Source organism: Mustela erminea, chromosome 6 (genome assembly GCF_009829155.1).
Source record: "Mustela erminea isolate mMusErm1 chromosome 6, mMusErm1.Pri, whole genome shotgun sequence".
NCBI lineage: Eukaryota > Metazoa > Chordata > Mammalia > Carnivora > Mustelidae > Mustela > Mustela erminea.
Window position 1 is genome coordinate 78,284,638 of NC_045619.1, and position 19,796 is coordinate 78,304,433.

Sequence of the window (19,796 nt, forward strand, 5' to 3'; positions counted from 1 at the left end):
TTTCAATTATTTGCTTTTTGGGTGCTGTAAGCTCTTTATATATTTTGGATACTAACTATTCTATATGTCATTTGCAAATATCTTCTCACATTCAGTAGGTTGTCTTTTAGTTCTGGTGATTTTCCTTTGCCGTGCAGAAGGTTTTTTATTTTGATGTAGTCCTAATAGTTTATTTTTGCTTTTGTCTTCGTTGCCTCAAGAGACTTATCTAGAAAAATGTTGCTACAGCTGATGTCAAAAATTACTACCTGTTCTCTCTTCTATGATTTTTATGGTTTTAGGTCTCCCATTTAGATCTTTAATCTATTTTGAGATTATTTTTATCGCTTCTCGGCCTTTTGGCTAAGATCAAGTGTATTTTGAGATTATTTTTGTGTATAGTATGAGAAAGTGGTCCAGCTTTCCCAGCACCATCTGTTGAAGAGATGTGCTAAGTATTTTAAAAGGATCTCCTTTAAACTGATAACCTACCCAAGTCCATTTATCATCTATTTTTTCAGTTGACAGAACTGACATTTAAAGTTAACTGGCTATTCGTTAAATAAATGCACAGGTGACAAGGTTAAACATAAAGACAGTTTGACTCCAGTGCCCACAAACTACAATGACATAAAACTCATCAACATAAAATTGGTAAGCCATACAACATACTCCTGTGTTCAGAATGCACAGAGAATCTAGATAGCCTGATTCTTCCACTGGCCCAATTTGAGAGATAAAAAACATGCAAGAATATTTTTTTTAAAGATTTTATTTATTTGAGAGAGGGAGGAAAAGGAGAGAGCACACAGCAGGAGAGAGGGACAGAGAGAAAGGGAGACGCAGGCTTCCCTCTGAGCAGGGAGCCCAACACAGGGCTGGATCCCAAGACTCTATGAGAGCATGACCTAAGCTGAAGGCAGACACTTAACCAACTGGGCCACCCAGGTGCCTCAAGAATTTTTTTTTTTTTAATAGCCCCAAACAGCTCCTATTTACAATGTGTTAGTCACTGTTCTAATTCAATCCTTATAAAACTTCTATGATATAAGTGATCTTATCTACCATCCTCATCTCACAGATGAGAATACTGAACACCAGAGATGTTCAAAACTTACTCAAAGTCCTAGAGTCTTAAACCTGGCCAACAGGATCCAGAGTCTTAAGCTCTTCACATCTATGTGTCACCCCAAGATATTCTACAGTTGCACAACTACAAAATGACAACTATGACCTAGAGTACCAAGCTAGAAAGATGACATTCGCTACTTAATATATTGTTATTTTACTTCATTATCAGGACATCTGGCTTGATCTGCCATAATGCTCCAATAAATAGAATACTAAAAACATACTTTTTTCCAATTATTCTAAATAAGTGGGAAATTCTGAGTAGTTTCATCAAGTTCTTAATAAAACAAAACTAAACTGGAAACCAAACAATTTGTGGAAGGAAAGTAGAGAACTGTTAATCAACTACCTGTATCAGTGACTTACCTTGAAATACTTTCTTCTCATTCTAGTCATGTTCATCAACATAACTCCAGAGTTTACTCCAGTTTTTCCATAATACGGATGTCTGGCAAAGCGATTATACCATCCTATCCGAGGCTCTTCATGTTCTGGCGCCATTGCAGCAATTTGTGTAGAATTAAATTTCTTTAGTAAAGCCCAAATATCATCAACAGGCCGTAAAAAAAGGATATCAGTGTCGACGTACAATAGTGAGTCAACTTCTTTCAGGATTAACTATTAGAAGAGATATTTGAAGCATTAATTATAATTCTATTTATTTAATATAAAACATAAGAGGCTTTAATTATAAAATAAAAACCTATGAGATAAGCTAATTTACATCAATTTTTTATAGTAATCTTTCCTAAATCTTTCATTTTTTATAATAGTATATATAGAGAAATAATGCTAATCTTTGTATGAACTTTCAGAAAACAAAAGCTATAAAAACAAATCAGGACAAAAAACTAAATAATAACAATTAGAAAAATAAATAAAATAAAAGCAATATTCTCAAAGATCAGAGATAGAGTGTTTCTTATAATGGGAATTAATATTAACTTAGCTGAATTTATATCCTGAATCTTAATTTCCTAAAATAAATACAGAAATAAACCAATATAAATGAAGATCATCTGAATTTGTTCCCCTGGCCCATACACTAATGGCTGGCATCTTTGTGTCCTTTGGTCTTACCTAGTAAATGACAGAGCCAAAACTAGAATACAGACCACCCAGCTCGGGAATCCATGCTGTTTTATTTTATTATTTACTGTCTCCCAACAAATCAAGTAAATGTGCACATACTTAGCAAGGGTGAGGACAAGATGTGTTTAGAAATAAGGACTGGCTACATTTTTACCTTCTGACACATGCTAAATGGGTCTTCTACAGGGATTTTTAAGGAAAATTTTTTATTTCTGTCTTACCTACAAAATTTAGAATCCAACTCCTGTAAATTTAAATTTACTGCATGTATCAGCATACCAGTAGAACTCAATTATTAGATTAAACTAAATCTTTTCAGTTAAGAATATAAAGAGAAGCAGTTGCTCCTTGTTCTCCTTTTCAAAATTGTTGCCTCCTCCTTCTGCTAAGGTTAAGCCACCACCTTAATGAGCAGCTATAAATCTGCAATCACCCCCATTCCCCCATCAGCTGATTTAATATCAAACTGGGGGGGGGAATGTGGTTTGACTGCAGAGCCAGAGTAGGAAAGATTCACTTGTTCAAAGACCCCAGTGAAAGGGTACGTATGTATATGTCTGTGTATCTGTCTCTCTTTTGGGGGCAGAAGAGTAAGGGAAATTGTTTTTTTATCAACATGCTGTTTCTGTACCACAAAACAATGTGTATTTACAGATTACTATACTGTTAGCAGACTTGGAAAACACTGTTAACTGTTAGGAACCACTGCCAACTGGAGATCAGACATAAGGTCAGACATTAAGTAATAGCCATATCAGCATTTTTTCTATGGTCCCTTTTGGAGGAAGGAGTTGGTAGAGCTTACATTAGTTGTTTTCATCAATCTATTTCAAAGAAGAGAAACTCAGTAAAAAAAAAAAAAAACTATCACTTAGAAAAATAAAGCACCAATTTACTCAAATCTAGTTAAAAAGATGCAGAACTAACAGTTAAATAGAGGGCAATTTGACAGGTTTCAAGTATTTTTGTTTAGTGTTTCAAATTTCATTTAGGCATTTAACAGATTATATCACTAAATGATCTGGAAAATTTCATATCACAACATCAACAATTAAACTTGTTAATAATACAGAACAAAATCAAAGAGAAATGGTTGTAACCTTAGGTTTCTGTCACCATGTACTATTTTTTTCAGTAATACATTTGTTTATTGAACATCATATTGTATTAGTTTAATCCCTGCCTCCCACATCAGACAATAAGCTCTATGAAAAGAAGAAACCCATCTGTTCCATTCATTACTATATACCAGAACTTCAGTACAGATTCTCGGCAGAAAATAAGGCAATTTATTAAATGTGATACTACAGTGATTCAACATAAAAATTTTGTTTTACAGCAACCTCTTCGACCTCAGGCACAGCAATTTCCTCCTAGAAACATCGCCAAAGGCAAGGGAAGCAAGGGCAAAAATGAACTATTGGGACTTCATCAAGTTCAAAAGCTTTTGCACAGCAAAAAATCGACAAAACCAAAAGACAACTGACAGAATGGGAGAAGATATTCAGAAATAACATATCAGATAAAGTGCTAGTATCCAAAATTTATAAAGAACTTACCAAACTCAACACCCACAGAACAAATAATCCAATCAAGAAATGTGCAGAAGACATAAACAGACATTTCTGCAAAGAGGACATCCAGATGGCCAACAGACACAGGAAAAAGTGCTCAACATCACTCAGCATCAGGGAATACAAACCAAAACCACAAGGAGATACCACCTCACAGCAGTCAGAATGGCTAAAATTAAAGTCAGGAAATGACAGATACTGGTGAGGATGAGGAGAAAGGGAAACCCTCTTACACTGCTGGTGGGAATGCAAGCTGGTGCAACCACTCTGGAAAACAGATGGAGGTTCCTCAAAAAGTTGAAAATAGAGCTACCCTACCATCCAGCAATCACACTACTGGTTATTTATCCTAAAGATACAAATGTGATCTGAAGGGGCACGTGCACCTGAATGTTTATAGCAGCAATGTCCACAAAAGCCCAACTATGGAAAGGACCTAGATGTCCATCAACAGATGAATGGAACAGATATGGTATATATATACAATGGAATACTATGCAACCATCAAAAGAAATGAAATCTTGCATTTATAGGGACATGGATGGAACTAGAGGGTATTATGCTGAGCAAACTAAGTCAATCAGAGAAAGATAATTATCATATGATCTCTCTGATATGAGGAATTTGAGAGGCAGGGTGGAGGGTTGGTGGGGGGTAGGGAAGGAAAAATTGAAACAAGATAGGATTGGGAGGGACACAAACAACATGGGATTAGGAGGGACAAAAGAGACTCTTAATCTCTGGAAACAAACTGAGGATTGCTGGGGGGGAGGGACAGTGCTGGGTTATGGACATTGGGGAGGGTATGTGCTATTAAGTGCTGTGAAATATGTAAACCTGATGATTTACAGACCTGTACCCCTGGGGCAAATAATACATTCTATGTTAATTTAAAAAAATAATAAAATAAAATAAGGAAATCGAGACTCAGAAACAGAAAGTCTGTAGAAAGTCTGAACAAACTCTAAAGCTAGAATTCCAGCATGAACTTTGGAATCCCAAGTTTGGAATCCCAAGTTTATTAGAGTTTGCAGTAAATTTGGATATTTTTGGTCCAATCTTTTCATTTTATAAACATGGAAACTGAGACTCTGAGAGAGAATACATGATTTGTTTACTGCATTAGAGATTGTCAGTCCAAGAAACACCAAACCATCCTCTTTCTCATTTGGCCATACTACTGTTTGGCACATTTATAAATACCAATTACTCATTATTGTTTTGGGGGAGAGGAGGTTATTATATACAGCTTTGCTTTTTGACTAGACTATAAACTATTGAGGGAAGAGCTACATTTTGTTACAATATGCACAGCAGCCTCAAATCCCTTCTCAAACTGATGTGAAAATCCCAGGTGTGACATTACTAGAAATTCAATAAATGGCTGAATAATTTATCTCTGGTGAAAAAAATTTTTTGTGTGTTTTAAACTTACAAAGTCTATATGAAGTATCGAAAACTTTTGGGGCCTTTTTTTTTCCCCCTATCCTAATCCCTTATTTGTGTGCCTCTTACAACGGCAACAGAGACTGAGAAAGATCCTAGGATCCAAATTTTTTATGCATGGAAACAAAGTTACCAGTTAGGCAAACTCAGTGATCAAAATTATAACTTTTTTTTTTTTAAGATTTTATTTATTTGACACAGAGAGATCACAAGCAGGCAGAGAGGCAGGCAGAGAGAGAGGAAAGCAGGCTCCTTGCCAAGCATAGAGTCCAATGCAGGGCTCTCAATCCCAGGACCCTGAGATCATGACCCGAGCCAAAGGCAGAGGCTTTAACCCACTGAGCCACCCAGGCGCCCCTCAAAATTATAACTTTAAATCTTACTGATGACCTGCATTCAGTAAACTATATTTTAATATGCTAAGAATTGCTTTGTTCCCTTAAGAATAATAAGGAGCTAAAGTTTCTTCCCCTATAATTTATATACTTTCCACAAACTTGTGAGCTTCTTAAATTCATTCTTTCAACTACTATAGATGTAGATGAAATCAACTCAAAATGAACAGATAACCTTGCTTCTGAATATTTTTAGCTAAAAATAATAATAATAATAATCTGGGGCGCCTGGGTGGCTGAGTTGGTTAAGCATCTGCCTTTGGTTCAGGTCATCATTCCAGGGTCCTGGGAAATCAAGCTCTGCATCAGGCTCCCTGCTCAGTGGGGAGCCTGCTTCTCCCTCTCTCTGCCTGCAGCTCCCCCTGCTTGTGTGCTCTTTGTCAAATAAAGAAAGAAAAAAAAAAGATCAGGGTTTATCACCAGAGAACACTACCAAAGAACAGCTCCACTGAATAAATCGTTCTCATTCCCCTTAGAGTTCACATGCTTTAAATTTGGGTCTGTGTTAAAATATAACCCGTAAAGGGTAATGTGGCTTGGTATAAGATAGAAACAACTATTTAATGTTAAAATCTACTTCACTTCCCAAATTACAAATGCAGTGTGCAATAAGAAGGTGATATTGTCCCTGAATTTCTGCTGGCAAGAGGCCTGGCTCCAGTAACATCTGATAACCTCAATTACTTCTTAGAAGTAAAACAGTTTGTAGCACCTGAGTAAGTTAAAATGTAAGAAATAGTATTTCCAAAGAAATTACTTACATTTTTCATTTTTAACAGATGTTTTCTTTGTAGCTTTTATTTGTTCAATTGAAAGTTTTTTCCCTAATGTTCAAAGGGAAAATTTACATGTATATGTTTATTTAACTCATTTATATGCAACTCTTCATTAACTCATGTGTGTAGAAGCAAAATTAGAAAAAGAAAAAAAAAATCACTAGAGAAAATACTTACTGGCAAGAATAATCTCTGGGAAGCACATGGCTTGAAAAGCTTTTTCCATTCCACTGCATTCTCACTTGGAAAAGTTATTGGGTATAATGAATAATTAAATGTCTGCAGAAATGACCAGCTATCAAGCTATAAAAAAAAAAAAAACTTAGTTTAGATTATTTCATTTGCAAGTTTCACTGTAAAATTATAAACCACTAGATTATTTTAAAAAGCTAAAAATTAAAGACATTAGATGTTATGCTATACACAGTTAAGAGAAAATCAGATTCTTCTTTCCCGCCATTTGTTTTCATTCAAATTTTATATATAGTAATATATAATTATATATAATTAATATATAGTAATGTATAATTTAATTAATTTTATAAGACCATATGATTCATATAAATAATTCAGTATAAATTTAAAATAATTTAATCAATTAATTTAAAACAACTTGTTTTAATATAGTAATAGTCTAGGAAGACTCCACTGTAAAGATCGGAGGCACAATGAAAGTTAACCACCACAAAATCACAAAGCTGAAAGCCTTGCATGTTGTTCATCTACCTCATCTTTACCTGATACATAAATCCTACCAATTCATGAATAAATTAAACTCAAAAAAATTAAGCACTAATTTTATTACCAGAGTGTGTATACTAAAAAATGTCTACACTTAAAATGAGACCAATATGAAACTGGTTAGAAAATATATGTCTATGAGGATGGATATTCCCTCAATATACTCTACATTCAGTGGGAAGTCTGCTTGAGCATTCTCTCTCTGCCCTACCCCCACGCAAATAATTACATAATTTTTTTTTAAAATATTTTATTTATCTATCCGACAGACAGAGATACAAGTAGGCAGAGCGGCAGTCAGAGAGAGAGGAGGAAGCAGGCTCCCCGCTGAGCAGAGAGCCCGATGCGGGGCTCGATCCCAGGACCCTGAGATCATGACCCGAGCCAAAGGCAGCGGCTTAACCCACTGAGCCACCCAGGCGCCCCTACATAATTTTTTTTTAATACAGTATATATTACACAAGTAATCACTCAGCCAGATTTGAACAAAACACTGAGGCTGTGTGTAAGATGAAACAATAATTTCATTTTTTTATTACACTGCCAAAAGTTTCCACAGTTCCCTAGCAATCTGTTGCTGTTCTCTGAACTCTTAAGACAAGAGTAATTCCTCAGTTAATATTTTCGAAAACAATCCAAAGAGATCAAGCTCACAAAAGCATCTATCAAAAATACAGACACAAGAGGCACCTGGCTGGCTTAGTCGGTAGAGCATGCAACTCTTGATCTAAGGGTTTAAGTTTGAGTCCCATACTGGTGTAGAGATTACTTAAAAATAAAATATTTTTTAAAAACCACAGAAGACACTAGGGGTGCCTGAGTGGCTCAGGGGGCTAAGCCTCTGCCTTCAGCTGAGGTCATGATCCCAGGGTCCTGGGATGGAGCCCAGCATCAGGCTCTCTGCTCAGCAGGGAGCCTGCTCCCCCCCCCCCAGTCTCTGCCTGCCTCTCTGCCTACTTGTGATCTCTCTCTCTCTGTCAAATAAATAAATAAAATCTTAAAAAAAAATACAGACACTAGATATATTTAAGTAAAGCCTAATACCCCTTGGACTCAAAGGTTTTGTTAGGAAACTGAAAGACTTGAGGTCACAAGTAGTATTTTTCATTCACTATTTTGAACTACTTTAACTTTAGAAAACATCAAATAAATGTTTCTCTACATATTTAGACCAAACATAAAAACCAAATCCGTTTGAAATTTAATTTAGTGTATAGAGAGAGATAAACTGAGATAGTGGGGAGGGGGAGAGTCACTATTATTATCTTTACTACTGTCTCAGAACACAAGGTAGTGAGACTTTAGGTGATTTTTCTTTTTCTTAAAAGTTCTTCCCCCATATCTGTTCTACTCTTCTTGCACAGTAATTTTTTTTTTATTGTTTAGGAGGCTACATAGCTGTCCTGATTAAACAGAATATTTTTAACCCTCACAAACAGCTGTAACAGTATGGTTACACAACTAAGTTTAGACCAATAGGATACTCGCAAGACTGTCAGATGCAACTTCTAGAAAATATTTACAGAGGGTAGGAAAGGATTGGCCTTCTTCACTCCTTTCTCCCTTATTTGGTTAAAATATGGGTGTGAGAGCTGAACAGTGAGTAGACCCCTTGGAGCATGAAGGAGACGTCTTATATTAAAATGGCTCAGTCATAAGACAGAAGCCAGTGTCCCTGAAGACACAGAGCTACCATATACCACAGACTGCTTACTCTTATGTGAGAGAGAAATAAACTTCTATCTTGTTTAATACACTGTTAGTTTGGGTTTTCTGCCAATATAGCCAAATTGATTGTAACTAATACAAAACCAAAATAATGAACTTTCTTATCAAAACAAAAAGCCACTTCCTTCCATACTGTCAATCTAGAGCTCCCACCCCTGAAAACAGAATTAAAATCTTTGTTCACACTTTGTTTGAGGCACTCCCAAGCCAACGATGGGAATGAAATTAAGTCATAGGACTTTCAGTCAAATCATCCTAGATCTACAGTCAATGAAATAAAACCTCCATGCTTGGCAAAGGACTTTAAACAATGTACTTCTTTTTGAAAACAAACCTTCCTCTTATACCTAGATCTGGACTCTTAGATGGAGTGGCAGCCCAACTCTAGGAGGGCAGTTAGGTACCGAGTAAATATTTTTGTTCAATGAAGGAATAAAACAACATTCTATGACAGTATATCATTAAATATTCATCTCTACAGTCTTAACAAAGTCTCGAATACTTACTATGCCTTTAAAACTATCATGTAGTTGATCTTCAGCAAAAATATGGAACTGAAGAGGTCTGATGCTGAAAATGATAGCTGACTTCAACATGGTTACAGTTTCTTCCAGTCTTTCACCACAGGCAACCACAGCTAGGTGCATTCTCTGAATGGGCTGTACATTCAGACCATACCTAACAGAAAAGAGAATCACATTTTCCAACACTTTTAGTATAGGGTAACATGTTAACATGTTTTTGACCATGTTCAAAAACTGAAGTTAAAAATTTATACTTAAAAAGCAAAGAAATATCAAATTACACAACAGTACAAGGTTGAACAATTAAAAATTTCTGCATCCTCAACCAGTCTTTCTCAGCCAATGTTCCTCACTAGGAACCACAAAAAGAACTACTACTTTCTCAATTCTCCCAAGAATAGCACATAAGTAACACCATTCTACACAAGAGAAAAGTTAATTCATTACTCAGACTAGATGCATTGGAGCTTAATTCTCCCAAGGAACCCCCCAAATGACAAAGGGAACATCACCGACTGAAGATCTTCTGTTCAATTACGTTTTAGCTTTTTTATTTAAAAAAAAAATCTCAAAAACATATTGAAGTAGAGAGAATAGAATAAATCCCCGTGGATTCCTCTCTTAACTGCTATGATCATCCATTCAAAGGTATTCTTATTTCACCTAAAATCCCTCTTCACATCCCCTTCACTAACCAACATATCATTTTGAAGCAAACCCAGACATAAATTCATCCATAAATATTTCAGTATTATACCCAATCTTCAATCATACTAATTATAGGAAGAAGTTTCTTTCACATAAATTTTTTCACCGATAAACATTCAGTTCCACTCACCAAGTAATCAATGAGAGGTAAAAATTTCTGATGTGGTTTAAAATGTATTTAAACACCAGCATGGCATTTTGGAAGGAAAGATTCCCTAAACCCAAGTTACTGGCGTAGGCTATGTCAGACCCTACTTCTAATACAGAACAGGGGTGCAGACCACTGGGCTTAAGGTACATAATAAAACTCTTGCAACTTAACAGTGAACTAATAATAATCCACTAGCATATAAAGAAAAGAATTATGTGTGACTACATTGTTATTAAATATTTTTTTTAAAGATTTTATTTATTTATTTGACAGAGATCACAAGTAGGCAGAGAGGCACGCAGAGAGAGAGGGGGAAGCAGGCTCCCCATTGAGCAAGGAGTCTGATGCAGGGCTCGATCCTGGGATCCCAAGATCATGACCTGAGCCGAAGGCAGAGGCTTAACCCACTGAGCCACCCAAATTTATTCCACAGCAAGACTTCACAGAAGTCTCTACACACAAAGACAAGTATAATAAAACCTTCTTAAGAAAATGAGTGAAATGTTCTTCAGGGTTTAAAAAAAAAAAAAGGCCTCTAAAATCAGTACCAGGTCTGACTCCTCCCAGGCATTTTAGCAAGACTTGTTTCAGTCACACCGCCAGCACTCCTTCCACCAATTTCTTTGGGAGGAGTCCTGTCAACTACATTGCATTTGCTTTTGGTTATATGCCCCTTTTTAGCAGAAGCATTATATACAGTACAGACTTCAACACCTAAAATGATAAAACAAACCATACTTTAAAGATGTCATTGCCTACCACCCTGCCCCTAGACCCCCAAAACAGGAAATGATTGCGACTCAAAAAAATTTAAAGTAATCTTCCACCACTAGAGGAAGGGATTACTAAAACCTTGTAATAAGATAAAGGGAAGCAGCCAACCAAGTAATTTGGTTCCAAAATGATTACTGGTCTGTAAAAATGTGCTGTATTTTAACCACAGCATGAATAAGAGATAAGTCCCTATAAATTTAAAGAAATATTATCCAAGAGGTCATTTTTTTAAAAGTTTTTTTAAAGATTTTATTTATTTATTTGAGAGACAGAAAGAGTGAGAGAGCATATATGAGAAGGGAGAAGGTCAGAGAGAGAAGCAGACTTCCTGTGGAGCTCAAAGCCCAATGCGGGACTCAATCCCAGGACTCCAGGATCATGACCTGAGCAAAAGGCAGTTGCTTAACCAACTGAGCCACCCAGGCACCCCCAAAAGGTCATTTTTAAGTCAAACCTATTTTTCTTTTTTTCTTTTTGAAGATTTTGTTTATTTCTTTGATAGAGAGAGACACAGTGAGAGAGGGAACAGAAGCATGGGGATGGGAGAGGGAGAAGGAGGCTTCCCGCTGAGCAGGAGCCCGATATAGGGCTCGATCCCAGAATGCCAGGATCATGATCTGAGCTGGAAGCAGAAGCTTAAAGACTGAGCCACCCAGGTGTCCCTCAAACCTATTTTTCTACAGATAATATAATTAGAAAAAATTCTACAGATGATTCAAACATAATACCGCTGTGCTTCCATGGCTAAATATGGCATAACCAGATTATAAATAGGAATTATGACAGTAATGAATGATAACACATAGAAGAAAATCAATCCATAAATCTAAGAAGACACTAAATAAAAGGGTTGGGGGAAAGGAAAAACCTTTCTTTAAAAACAAGTATCAGCCAATAATGTAGAAGGAAAGAGAATTCCAAAAAATCACTATTTTGCAATCATCACTGTAACCAATACCTTGAACAAAAATAATGACTGCTACAACCACAGAGTATCAAGGTACTATCCCCACACATTACAAAGGGGATAAAGATACTGTTACATGTAGAAGTTAATAGAGTATTTTAGATGATAAATTCTAATACAAACACTGTTAACAGATTTCTAAAACTTAGGAATAGACTTATTTCAAGTAACATTTCTGCTATGAAGGAATCATGTGTCTTCCTTTTTTATTTTGACAGCACAAAAAGCTTTCAGAGTATTCCTTTTTTTTTTTAATATTTTATTTTTTTATTTGACACAGAGAGAGAGAGATCACAACAAGTAGGCAGAAGTCGGCAGGGAGTGGGGAGCAGGCTCCCCACTGAGCAGAGAGCCTGATGCGGGGCTCAATCCCAGGACCCTGAGATCACAACCCGAGCCAAAGGCAGAGGCTTAACCCACTGAGCCACCCAGGCGCCCAGCTTTCAGGGTATTCTTTCAGCCTAGAAAATAAAACAATGTTTAATAGTATTTAAGCCAAGAATTAGCATTATAATAAAACATGCAAAGTCAAACCAAATTAAATTTCTGGTAACAATCACCTCAACTAAAAAGTAACGGCTATGAACCATCCTTAAAAACTTGCAGTTAAGGGGGGTGCCTGGGTGGCTCAGTGGGTTAAAGCCTCTGCGTTCAGCTCAGGTCCTGATTCCATGGTCCTGGGATCAACGAGCCCTGCATCAGAGTCTCTGCTCAGCGGGGAGCCTGCTTTCCCTCTCTCTCTGCCTGCCTCTCTGCCTACTTGTGATCTCTGTCAAACAAATAAATAAAATCTTTTAAAAAAGAAACAAAAAAAAAAAAACCTTGCAGTTAAACAAAATGGAAAACTGTGTTCGGAAACATTAATGGCAGGGCGCCTGGGTGGCTCAGTGGGTTAAGCCTCTGCCTTCAGCTCAAGTCATGGTCTCAGGGCCTGGGATCAAGCCCCGCTTCGGGCTCTCTGCTCAGCAGGGAGCCTGCTTCCCTCTCTCTCTGTCTCTCTCTCTCTCTGCCTCTCTGCCTACTTGTGATCTGTCTGTCAAATAAATAAATAAAATCTTTAAAAAAAAAAAAAAAGAAACATTAATGGCAATTTCCTTACTGTATAGCTTAAAAAGAAAATTTACCTCTCACTATTCAAAAAAAAAAAGTGTTGAATTATTATACTAGGTTAAAAAAAAAAACTACTTAAAGAATTGTACAGGGGTGCCTGGGTGGCTCAGTCAGACAGGCATCTGCTTTTGGCTAGCACTGTAATCCCAGTGTCCTGAGATCGAGTCCCGCTTAAGGCTCTCTGCTCAGTGGAAGCCTGCTTCTCCCTCTCTCTGCTGCTCCCCCTGCTTGTACTCTCTCTGTCAAACGAATGAATAAAATCTTTTAAAAACAAAAATAAAGAGTTGTATATAATCATGTTTGTTTGTTTGTTTTTAAGATTTTATTCACTTATTTGACACAAAGAGAGAGAGAGAACACAAATAGGCAGAGTGAGAGGGAGACGCAGGCTTCCCACAGAGCAGGGAGCCCAATGCGGGACTCCATCCCAGGACTCTGGGATCATGATCTGAGCGGAAGGCAGATGCTTAATGACTGAGCCTCCCAGGCACCCTTATATAGTCACTTTTGGAGCAAAATACAATACTTGGAAAAATCTTCAGGGTCTTACATATAGCATAAAAAAGAAAATCTAGAAACTTAACATGAAATGATGTACTAATTGTTAAAAAATATTTTTAAATAATCTGTACAAATATAGCTCTAAAAACTAGCATGGGCCAAAGTAATACAAATAACATTAAATCCACTTGTAACCACAGATTCCATTAATTGAAAATCAATTCCCATCATAAAGATTAAATATTTTTAAAACTCCAGCTGCAAAAAGAAATTAGTACATTAAAAGAGAATTTTTAAGTAATAACACTAAAATTAGGAGACTGTTTAGAGGTGCCTGGCTGGTTCGGTAGGTACAGCATACAACTCTTGATCTTGGGGTAGTTGAGTTTAAGCCCCATACTGGACACAGAGCTTACTTTAAAAAAAAAAAGAGAGAGAGAGAAAGAGATTGCTTAATGAAATAACCAAAACAAAAAAGGAAACTAGAATGATATTTATACTCAATGGCAAAAACAGATTATCCTAAGAGAACATAAAATAAGCATTAAAAACTTAAGAGGTAATTATCAATACAGAAAATATAAAGAACATAAGATTAAGAAGCTCAACAAATATGAAAATACATTCAGCAAATAATCAACAAAATATAAATCAGTAATACTCTATCATTTTACTCTAATAAATGCTAAAATTTTAATTCCCAACAATGCTAATGTCATGATGACACCTGTACATTTACACAATGTTGATGCAGACTTAAATCCATATAGTTTTTAGAACACAATTTAGTAATATAATTCATCCTCTTTAATGAGTATTTGAACTTCTTCCATATGCTAGACACTGGGGATAAGCAAGAAAGCCACAATCCTGACCTCATACAATTTACAGCCACTTGCAAAAAGAAAGAATTTTAAAAGATTTCATGGGAAAGCATGGTAACTGCCTAAATGGGGAGAAAAAAAAATAAAGACTATGGAAGCTCACTATACAAACATCAAAAGTAGCAGTCTGGAAGTGCTGGGGAAAATCATTAGTTGTTTATCAGTTGCCATGCACCTTGTTCCACTTGGGGCTTAGACGATGAACAACACAGGGTATCTATCTGCAAAGCCAACAGTCTGGAAGATGCACAACCACAACAGATTCATAAGCATAGTGATAAAGAGAATTTTTGAGAAGGGGGAAGCAGTGGGTAGGAAAGGGAAATCGCTGGATAGGAAGGAATGAACACAATGACTAAGGGAATAGGAAGCAAGAGGCTATCAGGAACAACAGTGTGAAAGGAGCTGGGTATAAGAGTCAACCGTGAACTGACATGAACAAAGTCAGCCATAAATCAGGATACAAAATACAGATGAGGGAAGGAATGAGAAACCAGATCATGAATTCCGGTGTAAACGAGAGAGTCTGAGGCATCTGAATCAGCAAGATAAAAAATGACCAAAATGCAGCTGGAAACTCAGTTCTGGAGCTCAGAAAACAGCTCTGAAGTAAAGGTATCAGTTAAAAAGATGATCCTGAGGGCGCCTGGGTGGTTCAGTCAGTCAAGAGGCTGCCTTAGGCTCAGGTCATGATCCCAGTGTCCTGGGATAGAGTCCTGTGTCAGGCTCACTACTGAGCAGGAAGCTAGCTTCTCCCTCTCTCTCTGTCAATCCCCCTGCTTGAGCCCATTCTCTTCCTCTCTCAAATAAGTAAATAAAATCTTTAAAAATTAATTAAAATTAAAAGATTATTCTGTGACTATCCAGGGAGTGCGGAGAGAAAAGGGCAGAGTCCTAAGGCACATGAATATCGAACAGTCAGGACAGGGAGAGGAGTAGAGGAGCAGAGAGATCAAGTAGCTGAGATCCTTGTCTTAAGAGCCAGAGACTGACAGAGTTGAAACAAAGAGGAAGTGGTAACCAGTGTCAAAGGTACCAAAAAAAATTGGGCCCCAGAAGAACAATTCAGAGGTCAGAGGTGACTTCACAGTAGGGGACGAGGGTTAGTCAGATGGCCAGTGCTGCTCAGGCATGTTGAGGAGGGAAGGCGTTTTGTTGTTGTTTAAGAGCATGAAGTCAGCAGATATTCTCACAAGTCTTGCTGATGAAGAGAAACAGAGTGAACAAAGAATTCTTGATGGTAAAAAAGGGTTGAGTGCAGAATGTTGTAGAAATTTTGTGTTTGGTTTTGTTTCAAGAACAGAAAAGACAGGAGAGGTGTGAGCGTTCTGACAAGCTGCTGGGACAAATTCAGTTGGTCAGGAAATGATTTAGTATATACGGATTTGAATTACTAAAAGCCTATGCACATCAAAAGCAGTTTTTCTTTTTTATATGATTTTATGTTCACTGTATAAATTAACTGGGAGAAATAATCCCCTAGATAAGCTTTGATCAAAATAAAAGTCACACACTATAAAGAATTCCAATTGGGGAAGCTGGGACAGGCCTGGGAGGAAAACGGCGCCAGCTAAGGGCCCACTGGTGCCTGGCAAAATGCGGACCTAAGGTCTGTAGTAACTGGGAATTTCAAAGAAGCTTTACCAGGTGGGCAGACAAGCTCTTAGAGTTAGGAAAACTAAGGTGCTATTCAGAGTTAACACTGCAATGTTGGGTGACAATGATACGGCAATTATATGGCATCTTGGCTCGTCTCCCACGTTCAAACAGAGTAAATAAGAAAGATCCTAAATTCTAAGTAAGAAACTAAGTTTGAGAGATTTTACATAATGATTTGATACATACAACAATATGGTTATAGACATATACTGTGGATTTAATATTACAAGTAGAGAGTGCAACAGAAAAGTTTAACTTAAAATCTCAAATTCAGAAAAGTAATAGCACAAGAGTTTACAACATTATGTATCCATCCACATGTAATTCCTTCCAAGGAATACTTGGAAGCATTAGGAAAATAATGAGTTGGAGAAGACAAAACAAGAAAAATAATAAGCAAAGCCTCCAGTATTCAGACTAGATCAACTTCCCTCTGGTACTCTTGTACTCAGTGGAGGGGGAGGGAAGATTACTGCCCATGTTGTAACCTACAAAAGGACCTGGGTTGTACAAATCCGGGTATACAGTTTTCAAGCTTACCCAGCTTTCAGAGTGAGCAGATTTATGCCACAAAGCTGGAGATAGCAAAGTGGTGGCTGTCAATACTCTATTCATTAGCAAACTTTTATAACAATGAAAAGCTAGATATATAGAGCACAATATAGAATGCCAATTCTCCAAATTTATGAACAAGCTGAAGGACAAATATTATCTTTAAAAAGTTAGTTTTTAGAAGTTTGAATAATCTGATTTAACTAACTCATATTAGAATTTCAATCACCCAATCTTTTCCATAGCAATGAGATATAATTAAAATAATGGATTTCAATGACTGCTTCCTAGCTGTTCATGGTATGTATAATGTATCAGGAATACAAGAATATAAAAGTATATACTACTAATATGTATAAAGAACATAGTTCTTCCCACCTAAAATACTTTATCACCTGGCCTTGAGCCTGACTCATTTCCATGTTCCTCATGCAGTCACTCCCACCAGGAAGCCTTCCCTGACGCCTTAAGATGATCCCATCTGATGACTCATTTGCTTCTCCCCTCATCACAGCTCTAACTTGTCACCCTCTATCTTTATCTCGGGGGTACTAGTGTGAAACTCCTACAGAATGCAAGCCCCAGAAAGATGGAGCCACATTAACAAGACTCAGAGTCTGGTCTAAGCACCTGGCACAGTACCTAGAAAATAGAATGAGTAGAATTAAAATTTAAATTAATGATAAAGACAGTAAAAATAAGTGGCTCTCAAAGAAATTTTACTGTTAGGAAGGGCATTTCAGGCTATTGCCTAAGTATCCCCTGCCACTATGTCAAGGAGACAGTCTGATTGCCCTTTCCTATCATCACTTCTTTCATTGAAGGTAAGAGCAGAATCCAAGGCCTTCATTATCCAGAGCCATGTACAAAGCCAATCTACTGAGTGACATACAAGCTCAATTAGCAATGTCATATCAATATTTGTCCCTTCATTAAACACTTATTTTTATCCTCTCATTCCTCAATATTCAATTTCTCTGATAATAACATAATCTGTCCTCAATTATCCCCAACCACCTACCAAAATGTTTTTTCAGCAGCTTTAAAGTAGATAAATGCCATATATATGTTTGTAAATGTCAAGGGAAATCTATCTTTACCACCTGTTTAACAGTTTCTTACTCAGTTACCTAAAATTATAACATAAATGCTAAAACAACAGTTTACCTTAATAACACCTAAAAACAAATTAGAGCATTTTATACACAGTATATACTAAAAATTAGTTATAACAACTATAATGCAGGATAAATAGAAAACCCAATCAGAAAATGAATTACTTGCTTATAAGACAATACTAAATTACAGGATAACATTTTTGTGTCCTATTACAGTCAAAAACTTACTATGTACTATCTAATCTTACCTACACTGATCTACCAATTAAATTTAGGTGCCTACCTAAAAGCCGCTTCCCAAAAGCAGTTCATTCCACAAACATCAGAGGGCAGCATCCAATAGGGATTCCAGTAACACAGAGAGAAATCTTTACACCTAACAAGAGTAAGACAGAAATAAAGAGTCCTATGTAAGTATTTCAGTTTTAAAACTAACAAGGAATTTACTTAATAACATAACAACTTACTGTTCAATTTTACAGTAAAAAAAACTGCAAATCGAATTTTGTAAATTCAATATGGCTAAGGTAATTTGAGGAGTTTTGGAAATTTCTCCCTTATTCAAGGTATTATTTTAACAAGATTTAAAACTGTTAGGTAGAGGGTAGCTGGGTTATGGACATTGGGAAAGGTATGTGCTATGGCGAGTGCTGTGAACTGTGTAAGACTGATGATTCACAGGGCACCTGCGTAGCTCAGTCATTAAGCGTCTGCCTTTGGCTAGGATCATGATCCCAGAGTTCTGGGATCAAGCCCCAGTCAGGGTCCCGGCTCCACAGGGAGCCTGCTTCTCCCTCTCCCACTCCCCCTGCTTGTGTTCCCTCTCTCCCTGTGTCTCTGTCAAATAAATAAATAAACACTTAAAAAAAAAAAAAAAACTGATGATTCACAAACCTGTACCCTGAAGCAAATAATACATTATATGTTAATAAATTTTAAAAAAAAAAAAAACCCTCTTAGGTAGCATATAGTACAGACTGAAAAACCACTTCCTAGTCAGGAACTCTCCAAACATATTAAAATTCCCTCCTCAGATGGCACAGAAAATATGGAAATACATCTAAAATTTTCCTTTGTTACTATACAGATTCCCCTAAAATAAAATGCATTTCAGCCAAACAAAATATTTGCTTATCCTGGAGCAAAATTAAAATGCCACATATGCTGACTTTAGAAAAGGAAGAGAGGATCCCTGAAGGCTTTTAAATTAATCTTCAATCCAAACTAATCATATGGTGTTTTAAACTGGGGGGGCCGGGGGGAGAAAAGAAAAGAAAAAGAAAGCACACTGATATCCATGGCTCAGTTTCATTATGTACATTATCTTCATTTCACTATATTATACAAACTAAAATGGAGGAAATCAGTGTAGTCTTTCCTCTTAGATTGTAGGTCTGAGCTCAGTAACAAGAACTATAACACCTCATCTTACAAAAGTATGTTTTTCAATGTTACTACTTTTCAAAATAATAGTTAAGTTTGAAATTCACCGCAGTGAGGCCTCAAGACTAAAGCAGTTAAGTATGAAATCAGGGTAAGTCACTAAACCAGGTCACCTCATGTCCCCTCACCATGTAACTTTGTTTTCTCTTGCTATAAATTCAATTATATGTTACTGTTCTTACAGCAAAAGGTCTATGAAATTTCGTACTTGCAAAGATTCCTGATCATACCTCTCACAAATGCCAACAGTCTAGGACAGAGTATCTCAAACTCAGGCCACACATGGAAATCACCCAGAGAGCCCCATACAACAACTATTATATCAGAATCTCTGAGAACTGGGTGGGGCCAAGATGGTTTTTAAAATGCTGCTTGGCCGGGGGGCGGGGAGCTAGGTGACTCAGTCCTTAAGGGTCTGCCTTCTGCTTGGGTCTCATCCTGGGACCGAGGCCCACCTGCTCTGCTGGGAAGCCTGCTTCTTCCTCTCCCACTTCCCCTGCTTGTGTTCCCTCTCGCTGTCTATCAGATAAATAAATAAAATCT

At 36.9% G+C, this 19,796-nt stretch overlaps 1 protein-coding gene and 1 pseudogene across 2 annotated transcripts in view; one reads left to right on the forward strand and one right to left on the reverse strand.

The window, feature by feature from the left end:
• Window positions 1-19,796, reverse strand: part of GXYLT1 (glucoside xylosyltransferase 1) — a 54,971-nt gene that overhangs the window by 25,860 nt on the left and 9,315 nt on the right. Inside the window, exons 2-5 of one of the 2 annotated variants that reach the window (XM_032347898.1) lie at window positions 18,094-18,186; window positions 9,369-9,540; window positions 6,571-6,696; window positions 1,477-1,728 (exon numbers count right to left, since the gene is read on the reverse strand). In XM_032347898.1, coding sequence (XP_032203789.1) covers window positions 1,477-1,728; window positions 6,571-6,696; window positions 9,369-9,540; window positions 18,094-18,186 — 643 coding nt within the window. The remainder of the gene's footprint in view (window positions 1-1,476; window positions 1,729-6,570; window positions 6,697-9,368; window positions 9,541-18,093; window positions 18,187-19,796) is intronic. The other variant, XM_032347899.1, reaches the window with a different exon arrangement.
• LOC116594519 lies at window positions 323-439 on the forward strand (annotated as a pseudogene).